The sequence below is a fragment of the Terrapene carolina genome, unplaced genomic scaffold (genome assembly GCF_002925995.2).
Source record: "Terrapene carolina triunguis isolate 2854851 unplaced genomic scaffold, T_m_triunguis-2.0 Scaffold95, whole genome shotgun sequence".
NCBI classification, from domain to species: Eukaryota; Metazoa; Chordata; order Testudines; family Emydidae; genus Terrapene; species Terrapene triunguis.
In genome coordinates, this window is record NW_020664446.1 from 2,549,934 (window position 1) to 2,567,342 (window position 17,409).

A 17,409-nucleotide genomic window follows, 5' to 3' on the forward strand; every position below is an offset into this window, starting at 1 on the left:
TGGGCGCGCGAGGCCCCGCCCCCTCCCCAGGCTGCTCCGCCGGGCCCGCCCGAGTAGTAAGTGGCGGGGGAGGGGCTGGTTCCTTCGCTGAGGGGTCCCCGAGTCCCGCCTCCCCCATGGCTGGGCCCTCTTCTTCCCCCTCCCCCCAGTGTGGGGTACGGGGCCCCTCCCCCATGGCTGGGCCCTCTTCTTCCCCCTCCCCCCCAGTGTGGGGTACGGGGGGCCCTTCTCCCCTCCCCCATGGCTGGGGAGCTGGGGCCCCTTCTCTCCCCCCAATGTGGGGTATGGGGGCCCCTTCTCTCCTCCCCCCTCAAGCTGGGGTCCCTCCCCCCAGTGTGGGGTACCAGGGGTCCTTTCTCCCTTCCCCCATCCCTGATGTGAGATCCCCTGAAGGGGTCTGGTCCACAGTAAGTGCTGAGCGCGGGTCTCAGGGTTGGTACCCGGAGATAGAGGCATCCAAATCACTGGTTGCCCGGGTGGATTTGATTTAAATCACTAGTCAGGAAGACTTGATTTAATCATGATTTTCTACATAAAAGTGCATTCTTGTTGGTTGTTATAACCTTAATACATATTCTTCACAACTCAGAGATAGATGTAGGTTTCATTTCTAGAAGGTACACGCTATACATTTTTAAACAGTGATTTATTTTGAAAACTTTTCAGATTAGTTTTGCAACTATATCAGAAACTGAATGATTGTTTGGTTATTTCATTTACCAAAGGTAACTGAAGCAGATATTTATGAAGGCATTGGGAGGTGAACTATCTCCAATTCAACAGGTTAATCATTAATATTTGGAGGATTTTCTTGCCATGCTGTATTAGGAGGAGAACATCACCAGACAGACATTTAAATTGTTTTATTTAACTAAAACGTTAAGTATTCTGGATTTTTTTCTTCAACAGCAAACATCCAATATTGTAACAAAACAAGCATATGTCCCTTGCTTCTCACATTTATCTCCAGACTTCTCCTTGTCCAGATCTATTCCGCCCCCAACAATCTTCTTTCTATTCATTGAACTTTTTGAAACTTTGCACTTTTAGAGAGAGATAAGGGATTGACACTGTGTACACAAATTTGCAGAGGGACAATAGGGTTGAGGTCTGTTATTTCTCACCTCTATACATTATTTATTTTTTTTTAAACATTTTTGCTGTTAACAAGCATGTTACCTCTGGAGACACAAATCCACAGTTTGAGAACTGCGAAACTAAGTATCTCTGATGGTATCTCCTAAACTGAGCACTGAGTCCCATTGGGTAGATAGAAAGATTAACCTAAATAATCTATACAGAAGCCCCTGGAACCCCATAAGATTGGGTCCCTAATCCATGAACTATTGGAACTCATTTACAAAACTTTTCTTAAACATTACATGAATATATTGTCTCACACTATAGAATTAGACTTAATAATCCCTATTACATGATGAGATATCTTTGAGCTATAATGTATCTTAATTCAAACTATCTTTAGATAGGTTTTTCCCTCAAAAAGCATTTTATTAAAAAATCAGATTTTTTTTTTAAATCATTGATTTTTATCCACGCTGCTGGTTGCTTTTGAAATGCCTGCAGTGAGCTCTGGTTCCCCCCCCCCCGCCCCTCACAGCACCTTGCTCTTCACCCTGAATTGCCTGGCTGGGATGTGGTGCGGTCCAATCTGGGATCAGTGCGGCAACCCCACTTCTAGTATTCTTGGCCCGTAATGATCTCCGGAGTGTCGGGTCTGTTTGCAACGTGGTGGAAATCTCTGAAGAGTTCAAGAGGATTTTACTTCAGCCCCCAGAATGCCATTTTTTAAAGGAAGCGTCTGACAAAACTTCATAGGAACAGAAATGTTTTCATGAATTAGAATTTTTAAAATGTACAGGTTCTTTTTCTTTCTTAAGTTAAAACTTCCCCTCTAGTGTTGAAAACCAAATGCAGGGTTGTGTTGGCCTTGTATGGACACTTAGCTTGTGTTCCTGTTAGAACCAAACTGGCTGTGGGTTTATTATATCTTGCAAGCCACGCAGGGTTGGGCTGCCTCAGTACTTGGATGAGTGATCTCTAAGCAAAACCCAGATGCTGCAGGAATTGGACCCTCTCAGAGTCCATAGAGAATCAAAGCTCCAGCATAGTGCTAGTGGACTGTGATGCCGGAGGGTTCTGGCTTTTGGATGGGATGAAAACGAAGGCCCTGATCACTCATGGATGGTCATTAAAGATCACAGTCGCGTAGAAATGTAGGGCTGGAAGGGACCTGGAAAGGCCATGTAGTCCAGCCCCTGCCCTGAGGCAAGATCCAATGTTATTTTTGGGGTGTTAACTCTGGTGGTGTGACCAAATATGAATTCAGTTAGTTACTTTATACCTCGCTAATTTTCACTTGCAGCTGAAGCTGGAGACCAGGTTCTCCTCCTTTTGCTGTCCTAGGTAGTGATGGTGTCTGAGTGTTAAACAGCCACCACATCCCACCCCAGAGGTGGCTGCATTTCAGTGCTGGAGGAATCTGTTCCTCTGTCTAAGCTGGGAAGTGGCTACAAGGTGATTACTATATGCGGAGCTGGTAGCGATACCTACAGTTAGTTATCTGACATGTTCCATTAGAAGAACCTCTTTTCAGTTGCTTATAACTTTGCCAAACTGTAGCTGAAATTTTCCTTTACGGGTGTCTGCCTCAGGCTGAGTATTTTTGGAAAGTTTCGGTAAAAACGGTTCAGCTGTTTCTGAGAACTCAGGGAAACACATGTTTGCCCACATGGTGGCATTCTAAACAATTCTTGTCTTTATCTTTGGTATTCAGTGAGTGGAACGTTAACTGCCTGCCCAGGGAGGGGACACCCTGTAATGATAATCCATGGAGCCCAGGGGAATTGTCAAAGCCTTTCCAAAGAGGAAGAAGATGAGGGATGACTCAGAGAGGAAGGTCCCTCCAAAGGTCCTGAAAGAGGAGGAAACTGGGAGCATTGAAGGTACTACCCACACCCACTCCACACAATCTGTCAGACTCATGTCCCTGTTTATTAACTGCAGATGTAGGGTGAGATCTTTCCTGAAGTACTATCAGATCATTTGGTGCCAAGCAACCCTGATGTCCGGGGGATAGGGAGGGGGCTGTGGCTAGGCAACTCTGTGTGTCAAGCCAGGGCCCCCCATGGTCTCTGTCGTCCTGGGGCCAGACACTGCTGACAGTCCCAGTAAGGCCATGCAAGGTATGTAACCTGTTCCGTTTGGGAAGCTGTTCCCATGTCTCTCCCTTGTGCCTCCTCTTTGTAGAATGGCTGAAGCCGGTCACAGCCTACGTGCTGCCAGCGGGCATCGGGCGGGCCCGGGCAGAGATCTTTCACACGCAGATTGTCCAGAAGGGGGGCCGCGTCTGCAGCCAGTTCTCCTCGGAGGTGACGCACGTCATAGTGGCAGAAGACATGGACTGCGACCGGGCCTTTCGCCTCCTCAGACTGGCCAGGCTTCCCCCCGGGATCCAGCTGGTGAAGGCAGCCTGGCTGAGCTTGTGCATTAGAGAGCAGAAGCTGCTAGATACCACTGGGTACAGCATCTTCATCCCAGACAGGTATTCAGCCCCCCCGGCAGCAGCTCTGTCCCTGCCCGAACTGGGCTGAGATCTTGACCTTTCACCCAGAGACCTTTCATCCATGATGCCTCGTAACCCCCTTGCTGGTGGGGTCAATATCATTCTCATGTCACAGATGGGGAAACTGAGGCACAGAGTGCCAAGGTGACCCAGTGAGTCCATAGCACAGCTGGGAATAGAACCCAAGAATCCTGGTTCTCAGTCACCTGCTCTAACTGCTGGACACATTCCCGATTCATTAGCGATAACAAGGGCATGTTTCTAATACAACGATTAACAATTAAATACCATTTCCTGCGTATTGCAGATGGAAAGCAGAGAGCAGGTTGGCAATTAAGCCCAGGAACGGACCGGGAATGGACTAGTGGGGGGCTGCAGGTCAGGCCTGAGGCGTATCCGCAGAGCTGTGTAGGAGGAGCCCAGGGCTGGACTAGCAAGGGGTAGACGTGGCAGTCAGTGAGGTGTGAGGGAGCCAGGCATAGCCAGAGCAATGAATCTATAGCGTGGCTGAGCAAAGCGAACACTAGCTCTTTGCCCCATCCCCAAACCAGAGAGAGGATTTCCCAGCCTGGGTTTGGGCTGAGAAGTCTTTGTGTTCCTTGCGTGTGAATCTGCTCAGCTCCATGTTGGCCCCTGGCAGGTACCTGGAGGAGGGGGATCTGCCGAAGGGGGAACAGCAGCTCCTGAGCAGTGAGACTGTCCAACCCCAGCCAGGAAAGGACGCACTGGAGCTGAAGGCTGAAGCACAGACAGCAGCCATGTTGCCTCTGGGCCCAGCCACCTCAGTACAGCAACATGTGGAGGAGCAAAGCCTTCAAACCCAGGTCAGTGTCATCCCAAACACGCTGCGTGGTTGCTCTGTTGGCTCGTGCTAGCCGAGCAAGGCTAACAAGTGTCAGTTTCTACCCCAGCCAAAAGGCGGCGACAGTGTTTGGGGTTTTCAGCGATGTGGGCGTTGTTATTGCTTCTCTCTGCCTCTCCTGGATGTTCGAGGGGGGAAAACACCTTCTAGGTGTCTGTCCTGCAGGACCATTCCCAGCCGAGCAAGTCCCAGGGCTTTGGCCAAGCTAAGCCGGAAAACTCCAGTGTTTCCCCTGCATCCTTGGGGAGACTTCACCAGCCTAAGACACCTCCCTACTAGGAAGCTTTCTCTGATACTTCACCCCAACCAGTTCCCCACGCCATGGGGTTACCCCTTCTGACACCCATACAGCTACAAGAGATCATATTGTTTCCCAGCACCCAATCGCTTGCACTCGGAATATACACATCAGGTTGTTAGACTCCTTCCCTGTGAGTCCGTCTCAGCGCAAGGAAGGATGATCCAGTGGTTAGAGCGCTAGCCTGGGACTTGAGACGTGGTTCAGGTCTGTGCTCTGCCAGAGACTTCCTGTGTGACCTGGGGCAAGTCATTTAGCCTCTCGGCCTCAGTTCCCCACAGTAGGGATAACAGCCCTGCCCTCATGGAGTGTTGAGGATAAATCCGTTAAAGATTGCGAGGTGTCAGGTACTACAGTAATGGGGTCGGACAATACCTCGCAGAGGCAGCCTCTCCAGACCTTGTGTTATCTTTTCCCCCTTTTCTGAGTTCGCTCCCGTTTGTTGACTTCTTTTTGGTAAGATGCTCTCCAGCCAGGAACGTCCCAGGGCCACCTAGAGAGTGAGCTGCTCCTCTGCTCTGTGGTGTGGTGTCTCTGCCCCCAGTTGCCATGGCCGTGCGCTGGCACAGAACACCAGCCAGGACCTAACTTGCTGTCCACTGGTTCCCTCTTTGTTAAGGTTTCTCCCTCCTTGTCCCCTAGATATATTAGCTGGTATATTACAGGCACGATCTCCTGTGCCCACGTTTCCAATCTCTCCAGGCCCCTTCCTAGCATTCCCCTCTCTTTGCTGATATTTGCATCACTTGCTAACGTCGTAATCATCACTATTAACGAACCCCACTATTAGGGACAATTGTAATAGACGTAGGGATTCCATTGCAGGCCTCCTGCTTTGTGAGGAGTTTTATTATAGTGGTCGCTTGGCAGCATCTGCTGTGGTTGAGATTTGGTTGCAGACTTGTAACTTTTTCATAAAGTTACCTTCTGTGATTAAATTTTCCAGGCCTGGTCTGTGGAGGAGAGCAGTCTTTTTAAGCATTTGAGCAACATTTCTTGAGTCATCTTTAGGATTAGGTGAGGGGGAAAAAACACTTTAAAGAAAGTTCCAACCATTCTTTTAAGACACAAGTATAGCAGGAAAGGGTGAGGTTGGAATCTTAGCCTGGAAATAGCCTCATTTACCCATAGGCTCTTTTCTAGGTTTGGAAAAAATGTTTTTGATTTAACACAATGATGAGCATTTGAAAATCACAGACTGACTAAGGCTACAAGTGTGCACTTGAGGGGATGTGTGCTGTGCATTCAGGTGTGGCTAGTTAAGTTTGCACAGGTTGCTTTAAAGAGCTTACAAGCCTTGTTGCCGACTCTGAGCTCCAGGCTTCATTCATTTTTTTTTCTAGGAAATAAAATGCAAAAATCGGTGTTAGTGAAATAATAGGGTTGCACAGTTTACGTTTTCCCACTCCCTGGCTTTTCTGTCACTTAATGTTCCAACAGTGTCAACTCTACCACGCTGCATGGCATGAAATAGCCAGGAAGTGCAACGCAGCTGGTGGATGATTTCTGAACGCTAACTTTTACATTGCCCGACTTTTTAACTGCTCAACCGTAACACTTCAGTAACACCGGTTTTTGCATGAATATCCACCATGTGCATCTGTGCACTACCACTGCCCTCCACTGACTGGAGTGTCAGCTCCGATTAGGTGACAATGTCACCCTCTAGTGGCTGCAGCCTGTAGAGCATAAAAGCCATTCCATTGCTGCTGGTTACACTAGTATCTCACATCTGTGGAACCCCTTGCATCCTAGTCACCTCAAAAGCCCAGATCACTCCCCTGATATGCAGCTGCCTCTTTCCCCTGTGCCTTAGGTGTGAACTAGGTGTGATTGGGGGTGGGATTGGTGTATACACAGCCATGGATCATTAGAGAACACAGCCACTTCCCACTACTGTAACAGCACTTCAGCACACACTGGAGATTACCCGCCTCCCCTAGTGCTGTGGTGACTTCCTGCCCCAGGGAATGCTGGGGCCAGTGCCAAGGAAGTGTTTGAGAGGCACAGGCATTATTTCATTGCTGCTTTTCTGTCTCTCCCTGAAGAGGGTCTCTGATGATGAAGGAAGCGAAGGGGAAGAGACCAGCGTCACCCAGGGAGACCTGGAAGCACTAATTTCAGGACGTTGCCCTGACACCTCTTCGGGGCCGTCCAGTGGCAGCTCTACCACAGTGCCCCCTGCTGCTGGCAAGTGGGTTTGTGCTCAGTCCTCTGACAGCAAGAAAGAGAATCACAACCGGCACATCACAGAGAAGCTGGAAGTGCTGGGAAAAGCCTACACCGTCCAGGGGGACAAGTGGAGGGCTCTGGGCTACTCCAAAGCCATCAATGCACTCAAGAGCTACCACAAACCAGTCACCTCTTACCAGGTAACTAGAAACCCACTATCCTGTGAGCAGGGTGAAATCGGCAGGAGAGGTGGGAATAGGGACCAGTCCTAACTCTCAGAACTGGGCCTTAATCACAAGGCTGCCTGGTCCTCTCTCCAGACGTGCAGTTCCCCGGAGTTGGCCCCTGCCATGGGAGGCTGTGGACATGACCAGTTCAGTCAGCCTGAATATGATTCATTGAGCATGAGTGGTATTTTCAAGTCTTCAAGCGGGAGTAAGAAGATAGCAAGAGGAATGGAGCCTTGAGCTTCTGCAGGCTGGCGGGCCCAGCTTTGGAGTAATTTCCTTCCCGCATTACTGCCTCGTTCAGTTAGCAGCAGCGCAGGGAGGGGCCTTTCTCCTTCTGCTGAAGCCTCAGCTACTGGCCAGTGGCAGAGCTGGATGCATGTCTGAGGTGCTGACGCACTTGCTACATTCGCGGCTGCCGATGTGTCCGATCAATGTTATACGGTTACACTGTGTCCCACGACGTGTCAGCCTGCCGTAAACTGGCCGAGAGGTACCCTGTGCAGAGCCCATGCCCTGCTGTTCCGGTGCTGTCATCCACTGCTTGAGTGCTAACCTGGCTCAGAGGTGTGAACCAGCCCCCTGGGCTTTCCCGTCTCTGAGCCCTGGGGCAGCTCAGTAGCTTGCCCGTTAGCCGGCTGCTCCTTTGTGTTTGCCTTTAGGAAGTCTGTCAGATTCCTGGGATCGGGAAGTGGATGGCGGAGAAGATCCTGGAGATCTTGGAGAGCGGCCACCTGCGTAAGCTGGACCACATCAGCGAGAGCGTGGCAGTGCTGGAGGTCTTCTCCAACATCTGGGGAGCCGGAGTCAAGAAAGCCCAGATGTGGTACCAACAGGTCATTGTCTCCTCCTATCCGATGGAGTGTGTGTGCTCTCAGACACCGTGAGCCAAGTCGGGCCATAGCGGGCTCCCTCCTGCTATTCCTCTGCCCACTGTGCTCACCGGCAGCGTTTCAGCATGGCTGCTCAGAACGGTCTCTTTGCAAGCAGAGCATTCCCCTCTTTGCTCTGTCACCCCAAGCTCAGCCCCTCGTAACGCCCTAAGCACACGGCTGCTTCTTAAATCCTGTGCAAGCGGCACTGGGTGCAAAATGCAGCAGCCTGTGTGCTAAGCAGTGTCTCTGGCTGTGAGCACGTGACTTCAGGCTCTGTGAACTGCACTGGCTGCCTGGGTGTTTCCGGTGGGTTGAAGGTGTTGGGTTTGACCCTCAAGGGCTGCGTGTGTGTGAGACCCCTCTCCCTAGGCTGTACTGCCACAGCTGAGATCACAGGAGGTGCCCAAGCAGGAGCCGGGGCTGATGGCAGGATGTTCTCTGGGAAGGGCTTGTGGCCTTGGAATTCACCACTCCAGTCTGGTTTGCCAGAGCCCGTATTTGTTGGACTTTAGGGCATGTACCAAAGTCGGTGTGTGGGGAAGGGTGGGAGCGATAAGGTTTTATGGGACAGCTGTGGGGAGCCGTCAGTTCTGTGGCTTGGCTGCCCTGTGAATGTTTTGTCGGCGGGGGGGGTCTAGAACCTAGGCTAGGCCTGCGAGAGGCTGCCTGGGGTGTTTCATGTTGGAATCGAACAGGCTTGATCTGGGTGCTAGACTCGCACCCACATCACAGGCTGGCCTGCGGCGACGCTGTGCTGATGTGTGGTGAGGCAGCGTTCGTCGTCGTGACGTCCAAACTGCATGCCTAACGGTCCTGTGGGCACTGGAGTCCCCATGGGCAGGGGGAGCCGTACAAGTAGGGTCGCTTCCCTGGGTAAGGTCTGGGCCCAGCGGCTTTGGTCACCTGAGCCGTGACACCCCCTAGACCCGTGGTGGGGGCATTGGAGGAGCGAAGTCATAGAATCATAGAATATCAGGGTTGGAAGGGACCTCAGGAGGTCATCTAGTCCAACCCCCTGCTCAAAGCAGGACCAATCCCCAAAATCCCTGCAGTGATCCCCCTGTTTGAATGTCTCCATGTGCTCTGGGGCAGGGCTTCCGGACCCTGGACGATATCCGCACCCAGGCTCGTCTGACCCGCCAGCAGGCCGTAGGGTTGAAGCACTACGAAGACTTCCTGGAGCGAATGCCGCGAGAGGAGGCTGCCGAAATAGAACAGACTGTAAGTAGCCCAGCCCCAGGGAATCACAGGCAGGGGGCTGACACCCAAAGGTTCCCACGCTCTTGGGCCTGCAGAGCTGGGCTCTCTCTGGAGGTTCCCAGCCTGTCCCCAAGCAGAGCTGGGACTCTGGGTCCCAAGCCGGGTGAAAGTGCAGGGGCAGCAATGAAAATAAAAAGACAAACAAAAAAGGGACCCAGACTCATTTTGAGTCTTCGAGAAGTTCATTTCCTGTGTCCAGCAAGGCCGTAGGACATTTCCTGCAGCAGATGCCCTGCCCTGCTCGGAGGAGCTGCCAAGGGCCGAGTTGTTAACTGAGTGTTTTGCCAGGGACTTCCATCTGAGGATCTCAAAGTGCCTGCCCCCCCTTCCCCCCCCCCCCCCCGCCACACACACACACCAGTTCAGTGTCATGCCCCAAGTTTTTCGATTTGCAGCGGTGCTGAGCACAGTCCAACAACTGCCAGGCCAGCTGGAGTCTGGTTTTCCTCCCTGACAATCTGCGCCCTGGAGCAATGGGAGCTGGGAACGTTCCCTGCCATGGCGGTTTAGACTGCAGCAGCCCTGGGCTATGGGTGCTGGGTTTGTGATTCAAAGGGATCTCTGTGGTTGAAATCCCTGGCGCTGGCAATCCAGGATGGCAGGAAGGATGAGAGCTAGTGGAGTGGCTCTTTACCAACAGAGCAGGGCTGGGTGTGTGTATACAGGTCTGTCCCTGGCACTAATCCCTCCTGTAACTTACGAAGGGGGCAGTTTGCATGTTACCCTCCAGCGCCTGTTCTCTGTCGCTGATCTCCCACGGAACCAGCTGCCGTCACCCAGGTCCTCCTGAGCCACGCAAACCATTGTGCCCCCTCCTTGGCACTTCTTCTGCAAAGGATTCTGGGAGTGCCTCATGGGGGGCAGCCATTGCTGGTCATCAGGCCGGGGTCAGCATCGTTGGATGAAAAATCCCCATATGAGGGAAACGGGCTGTATCTGCCCCTCCCGCACCCCCCAGAACGTTCCTCTGCATCAAGGCCTTACCTCGCCCTGGACGCTGGCTCAGCCCGGGGTGCCCTGAATTCCCAATCTGCCCCCGCGCTAGCAGAGAGCTGGGGGAGGGCTCGCTCTGTCATTGCTCCCTCCTGCTCTGTGATCACCATGGAAGCAGCGGCCAGTGCAACGCTGTCACTCGGCCACGGGGCCTGGCCGCGAAGAATACGCCCCCGCCGGCGCTGCCATCCCCACTGCGGGATTAGAGTTATTTCAGGAGCCAGCCGCCTCGTTCCCAAGCCCGCTAGGGTGTAGCGTTGGCCCTTAGGGAGGAGGGGTGGGGCTGTTGTTGGTTTGAGGGGATTACGCGTCTCCCCCCCCACCTGGGATCTGGGCCCCAGGAGACAGACAGGAGAATGACGGGATTAGCCACCGTCCGTGCTGCCTCTCACACCAAGATCTGAGGCGCTTTCAGACTCCAGCCGGGCTTGTAGTTGTCTAGAAATCTTCATTTGAGGCAAGAAAGGGAGCAGGGGAGGGGTCGATCTGCATGAGAAAAGCTGCCTGGCTTCTCAGAGCACCTCTGGGGCAAAGGTTAATGGGTTTCTCTCTCCCTAATGAAGGATGATCCTGGAGACTGACTCGGGACAGTTGAGATTGACACCCCCCTTCGAGCCCCAGCCTGCTTTCCCTGCCCCCGCCATTGTGTCCTGGACAGGCTGGGCTTGTCTGAGCCGGGGCAGGGGGAAGAGCTGGTGTTGGAATGATTTGTGGCTGTCAGTGTGATTGGCAGCGGAATAGCCCTTCGCACCGCTCCAGCATTTCGGGAATGAAGCCATCAGAACTGGCTGGCTCGCATTGCCCATGCAGAATAGCTGCCGGGTTCCACCCCAGAGGTGGCTGCATTTCAGCACACAGGCAAAGCAATCCCAACTTCTGTGGTTTGTAAGGCTCTTGGGGAGGGATAGCTCAGTGGTTTGAGCATTGGCTTGCTAAACCCAGGGTTGTGAGTTCAATCCTTGAGGGGGCCACCTAGGGATCTGGGGCAAAAATCAGTACTTGGTCCTGTTAGTGAAGGCAGGGGGCTGGACTCAATGACCCTTTGGGGGTCCCTTCCAGTTCTATGAGATTGATTTGTATCCCTTGGGATGGGAGGCCCCCTAGCTACCCGTGCGTGGCTGTAGATACATGGCACTTTAATGGCAAACGTGTCTAATATCATTAGACTGCCCGTTTTTGCCAAGCCAGAGACCCACTCTCCTGGAGCCCTGCTAGGTAGGGGCCAGGCTGTGCACTTGGCTAGCAGGCCTGGGGAGGGAGGTGCGTTAAATCTACACCCACAGTGCAGCAGTTTGGTGAGAAGCTCCGCTGGGCATTCCGGCCTTTGGGCTATTTCTGGGCCGTGTCTCTTTCCTGGTTGTTTATCACTTAGCCAGGGGCTGGGGCTGCTTCTCCGGCCGGCCCACCTGTGAGTTGCTGCTGAACTCTGCCTGCTCGGTCCTTAGTTGCTCTCCAGAGCTTTGGTTCAGCGCAGACCTGCAGCAGCAGAGCCAGCCAGCCACGGGGAAACGGGTGGAAGCAGAGCTGAAAGCCTGCTGCCACTCCGCCAATTATCTGTAGGCTTCTGGGCTCCCCATCACTTGTACCCTGCCTTTACTTCCCCCACTCTCCATGCGTTCTGCTGCTGAGATCCCCCATGAACTCCGATCCAGCCCAGTCCCCCTCAAAGGGGTTGGCAGCACAAACTCAGACTCGCCAAGGCCGCCCCGTGACTGCAGGCCAGGGTTGCTCGGCCGTTTTCGGGTCCATCTACACGGCAGCTCCCAGCTGCTGCGCAGACGTTCCCTAAATGGCCCGGTGTGGAGGCAGGCGGCCTCTGAAGAGTTGAGTGTCTGTGCTGCATTGCGTAGGCAGAGCGGTGCTGAGCGGAAGGTGCTGGTGCCTTTTACAAGCACCGGGCTTTGGCCAGCAGGTGGTGCTGTTTGTGTGGGGGCACCGTGGAGACTGGGCCAGGGCATTAGGAGGCGAGTGCTGGTCTCTGGTTCCTGATCCCGACTCTTCCCCAAGGTGCGAGAAGCAGCCCGGTCCCTGAACCCTGGGCTGGTGTGCATGGCGTGCGGCTCGTACCGACGGGGGAAGGCCACCTGCGGCGATGTGGACGTCCTGGTTACCCACCCTGACGGGCAGTCTCACCGCGGCGTCTTCGGCAAGCTGCTTGACAGCCTGCGGCGGAGCGGTACGTGGCTTGCAGCCGGGCGGCTGGCTGGCACGTTCCGCGATGGGAGGCGAAGGGGTTTGTGTCAGTGCGAGCGGCCGGCGCGTGGCCCTTGCCCTGCCTGTGGATCAGACACTAAAGGGCTGAATCCAGGATGGTCTGTTGTCTTGGGGGTCAGGAGGACTTTCCCTGTGGGTGGGTGCCCCATAGTACCTGCCGCAGGGGTCTTCCTCGGCAGCATCTGGTCCTGGCCCCTGTCTGAGCCAGGATGCTGGGCTCGATGGACCCCAGCTGGTCCCGGGGGCATTCTCACTCGGGGGGCCTGGGACAGAGCTCGGGAAGCTGGCTGGCTCGGTGCTGCGGCGGGGGCGGCTCCCAACAGGACCCTCGTTCGAAGGCGGCCAAGCGTTGGTGCTGCCGGCGCAGTGGGTGCGGCTTGGCGAGTGCTCCCGTTGCACCCAGAGCCAGTGCCCAGGAGCCCCCTTTAGGAGGTGCCCAGGGACCCGTGCAGTGGATTATGGGATGCTTCCGCAGGAGCCAGGGAAGAGGGTGGGGTCACAGCCCGACCCCTCCTCTCACGCTGCTCCTCTGGCAGGTTTCCTCACCGACGACCTGGTGAGCCAAGAAGACAGCGGCACCCAGAAGAAGTACCTGGGCGTGTGCCGGCTGCCAGGGCCGGGCCGGCGCCACCGGCGCCTCGACATCATCGTGGTGCCCCACAGCGAGTTCGCCTGCGCCCTCCTGTACTTCACCGGCTCGGCCCACTTCAACCGCTCCATGCGAGCGCTGGCCAAGACCAAGGGCATGAGCCTGTCAGAGCACGCACTCCACACTGCCGTGGTGCGCGCCCCCGGCGGCCGCAAGGTGGGGCCCGGCCTCGTCCTGCCCACCCCCACTGAGAGGGACGTCTTCGTGCTGCTGGGGCTGCCCTACCGGGAGCCCACCGAGCGGGACTGGTGATGGGGCTGGGCCCAACCCTCTCCTTCCTGCCCTCCAGGGTGTCCTGGGGGGAGCTGCCAGCTGCCTGATGAGTCCTGCAGGCACCAGTGCCCTGGTGGGATAGGGGGTTTCCCTGTCAGACACTGAAGGGGGGCACTCCTTCATCTCGTATCATCCGGGCTCGCTCTGAGCTGGCCCCGATGGACAGTGGCTGCTGTTGCTGCTAGTGGCACTTTGTGACTGTCCAGCCAGGCCTGGGAGTTGGGGTATCACCAGCTCCGGAATGTAGTTCAGTGGGCAGGGCCGGCTCCAGGCACCAACGCAGCAAGCTGGTGCTTGGGCGGCACGTCCGGGTCTTCGGCGGCGGGTCCCTCAGTCCCTCTCGGAGGGAAGGACCAGCCGCCGAATTGCCGACGACGAATGAAGCAGCGCTGTACAGCACCTGCGAAATACCGCCGGTCCTGGCTTTTTTTTCTTTTCTCTTCGCCGCTTGGGGTGGCAAAAAAGCTGGAGCCGGCCCTGCTGCTGGGATCCCTGGGGGTGGGGGTGCGTGTGATGGCACCTCTGATCCCAGGAGCGCAATAGTTACACATCGGCAGACGTAGCTCCGCATCAGAGCCGCACAAACCCGCTCTCCATCCCCGTGCATCCCCAGGAGCTGCTATTTTGTGGTGCTCGCGGCATGCACGCCGGTCTGACGCCATACAGGTAACGCTGCTGGGGGGGCAGGAGTGTTCCCAGCTGTCAGGTGAATTCAGTTCTGCGGTCCCCTCGGGGTAACTACCAGCGAGCTCACCAGACCTCACAGCGTGGGCATGCCGTGCCTTCCTCCCGTATGGCTGCTCTCTCCTCTCTCACTCGTTTTCTCCAGTGCCTCGCTCTGATGATGTAGGCGGATGCTGGTTTGTGAACCACACGCTGATTTCTCTCCAGCAGCGCCCGGAGAGTCGGCGTGGACGGGAAAGCCACTGAGCAACAATGCTGCTTTGCAGGCGCCGGGGCACTAACCCGGACATTCACACCTAGCTTCCCGCTGGGCTCTTTGGTCCAGCTGCTGTCTCCTACCCGTCAGCCGGGGGTCTGCTCCCTCCCGCAGTGGGCTGGTGGAGGCTGAGCGGTGCCAGAATGGGGTAGCAAGAGGAATGCTGCTGTCATCGATTGCAAGGCCAGAAGGAACCACTGTGATCATCTAGTCTGACCTCCTGCGTGGCCAGCCAGAAACCTGCCCCCAGATATCCCGAGCTCAGAGCTTTGGAGAACACAGCCCGGCTTGATTTAAAAACTTCGCGGGGGAGAATCTGCCACGACCCTGGGAAATTGGGTTCCTGGAAGGGAAGTACAATAAAATCCACCCGCTCTCCTCCTTTGCTGGTGTCTGTAAGTTCATTCTGGTCTGGTCGGTCCAGGTTCTTATCCCGCCCTCATCCCGGGAACAGCTCAGCACCCTCGGCTGGTGTCGGCCACCTGTGCTTTCTCGGGCTGCTGTCTGGAGCCCTTTCCAGTACAGAACCCAGAGCCTCGGCTCTCGTCTGCTTCTGCTTCGTCAGCACCTGCCTCAGCCTGTCCCAGACCAGGGGGCTCGGGCCCCGCTTGCCGCTGTAGGGGCGTGAGGCAAGGGGACTGGGGTCAGCGCCCTGTCACTTGTAGGTCACTGATTCCAACCTGCCCCAGCGGGTCACCAGCGCCTTCCCCTGGCCAGGGCAGAGTGAGTCCTTGTGTCCTGGTTAACTGGTGCCCTGTGGCTGTGGTTTGGGGCGGGCTGAGCAGAGGTGTGGCGCGGAGCAGACGGGGGCATCACAACTGCCCTGACTCTCTCCGGGCCAGGCCCCTCCGTCCTGCAGTGGCCGGAGCTGAGAACGGCAGTGAGAACGGGGGGCCTGCGAGGACGGGTGGAACCCCTGAGTGAGTCTGGCTTGGCCGAGCGATGGCAGAGGACAGAAGAGCATCCGTGTGTTTCAAAGGCGCAAGGATGGTGAGGACCGTTGAGGGGCTCCAGGGGTGTAGCCGGGGGGTGGGAAAATGAAGGAGAAACAGGCTAACCAGCACAATCAGCTTCCCCGCCCCAGAGAGACCTGTTGGGCCGTGGAGACCCGGCCCTTGGGGGGCATGAAATTAGCCGGGACAAGGCCCTGGGCAATGCCCTCTCTGTCCCGTCTCTAACGGCACCTCCTGACTGGGCCAGGCTCTGCCTGACCGCGCTGCTCACTGCGAGAATGCCCCTCCGCAGCACCGGGGAGACCCATGGGCAGTGGGGGCGGGGTAAGATCCCACTCTGCACCTGCCCTGGTTTTTGCGCCCGTGAGGTATTCGCTGGCTGGGAATGTGAGATGGGGCTGGGGACCCCCCCCCCATTCTCTCCCTTTGTCAGTCCCTCTGCAGCGGGGGTCAGAGCCACGATTCACACCCAGGCGCCAACCAGAGCCTGCGGCTCATCAAAGAGCCCAGGCTCGGAGTTACAAGGGCTTTTACGAGCGGCTGACAAAAGGCCGAGAAGCCCAGGTGTGTGACGGAGCCGGGGTGATGCTGCTGCTCTTACAGCAGCCAGAGCTTGATGGGGGCCACTTCTCCCAGCCCCCAGAAGGAGCGCCGAGGCTCCTGCCCCCCGCAGCCCAGCCCCTTTTGTCATGGATTCTGTCCCGGGGAGGGGCGGCCAGGCCCTGCACATCCAGCCCGTGAGAAAATTCGCACCGCGGGGTCGCACGTCGTTGCCGAAGTCGTAATGTCATCTGTGCATTGGCCTGCCCCTCCCCGGCCTGCCAGCGCCCCCACCCCCAGCTTAGACAGTAACTGGCACGGAAAGCAAGCAAGCTTTTGTCTGTGCAAGGGCACCCCCGGGGCAGACCCACAAGGAGGGCAAGGCGAGGGGGTCAACGGGCAGTTCAGCCTGACCAAAGATGGGCCCGATCTGCAGGGGTGAGTGCGTGGCCCGGCCAGCCCCTTCTCCTGGGGCAGATAGCCCGCGGTGACAGCCATCGCTGGGGAGTGCGGTGTGGGGGACACAGCCGGCTTTATTCTGTGCTCGTCTGGCTCAGTGTGGCCCTGCTGAGCGGATACTTACCCGGCCCTGGACGGCCCCAGCCCGGCAGAGGGAAGGAGGTGTGGGTCCCATCCCTCCAGTCTGTGGCTTGGGAGCCAGGTCCCTCGCCCTGTGTTAGCCTGGCAGTTCTTTGGGGCAGGGCTGCGGCTGTCTGCTGCCTACAGGACCCTAGTGATGGGGGCTGAGAGCGGGCGACAAGGGCAGATTCCTCGCCAAAGCGCAGAGTGCGTCCCCCGGGTCCCAGCCAGCTCCCGGCAGGCCTCACGCACGCTCTCCAGCGACGCCTCGGCCCGCGAGTGCAGGGCTGGCTGGTGTGTTGGGCTGCATCCCCTGGAGGGGTCCAGGGGCGTTGTCCCCCCCCCGGAACGGTCAGCGTCAGGTTACATCTGCGAGTGAGGGATGTGCTCCCCGCTCACGGACCGGGCCTGGGTGAAGAGTAGTGTGGCCGTGGCAGCCCGGCCGAACCGTGTCAAGGGACATGCCCACGGCTCAGCCGAGCCTCCGCCGCTGCTACCCCGGCTACGCTGCCCTTGGTACCCGCAGAGCTCAGTACGGTACGCTGGGAACCAGCTCCTTGTGTGGACGTAGCCGCCGAACCCCCCCAGAGCTCCAGGTGTTAGCTGTGGAGCCCCCCCCCGTCTGTAATTGGGGGGTGGATGGGGACCTGGGAAATGGGCGCATTTATCTGCTGCTCAGACCTGGCATCGGCCCAGGGAAGGGTGCCCTGGGCTGGACTAGCAAGGGCTGCGGGTTGGGATTGAGGGGGACCGGCAGAGCTGGGAGGCGGGCCCAGGACTGGGCCGGCAGTGGGCTGCGGGTTGGGATTGAGGGGCACCGGCAGAGCTGGGAGGGGGGCCCAGGACTGGGCCGGCAGTGGGCTGCGGGTCAGGAGTGAGGGGCACCGGCAGAGCTGCCCCATCAGTTCTTGACGCTCCTGGGTGTTAATTCACACCCATCCGGAAGGCCCAGCCTCTCCCACGACTCCCCTCCAGGAGCTGAAGTGGGTCT

The 17,409-nt window shown here is 56.6% G+C and overlaps 1 protein-coding gene across 1 annotated transcript; it reads left to right on the forward strand.

The window, feature by feature from the left end:
• Positions 1-8: 8 nt before the first annotated feature.
• On the forward strand, positions 9-14,727 carry POLL (DNA polymerase lambda). The gene is made up of 9 exons (XM_024202978.3): positions 9-56; positions 2,795-2,963; positions 3,268-3,562; positions 4,224-4,407; positions 6,792-7,115; positions 7,805-7,978; positions 9,110-9,238; positions 12,278-12,503; positions 13,021-14,727. The coding sequence occupies exons 2-9, from the start codon at positions 2,849-2,851 to the stop codon at positions 13,383-13,385; spliced, it is 1,812 nt and encodes a 603-aa protein (XP_024058746.1). The 5' UTR covers positions 9-56; positions 2,795-2,848; the 3' UTR covers positions 13,386-14,727.
• The last annotated feature ends 2,682 nt before the right edge of the window (positions 14,728-17,409 follow it).

What these genes read in the sequence shown, in the direction of transcription:
- POLL (XM_024202978.3), top strand. Translation starts at nt 2,849, where the DNA reads ATGGAGCCCAGGGGAATTGTCAAAGCCTTTCCAAAGAGGAAGAAGATG. An exon ending in AACCAGTCACCTCTTACCAG is followed by an intron (nt 7,116 to 7,804) that starts GTAACTAGAAAC and finishes GTTTGCCTTTAG; the next exon opens with GAAGTCTGTCAGATTCCTGG. An exon ending in CTGCCGAAATAGAACAGACT is followed by an intron (nt 9,239 to 12,277) that starts GTAAGTAGCCCA and finishes CTCTTCCCCAAG; the next exon opens with GTGCGAGAAGCAGCCCGGTC.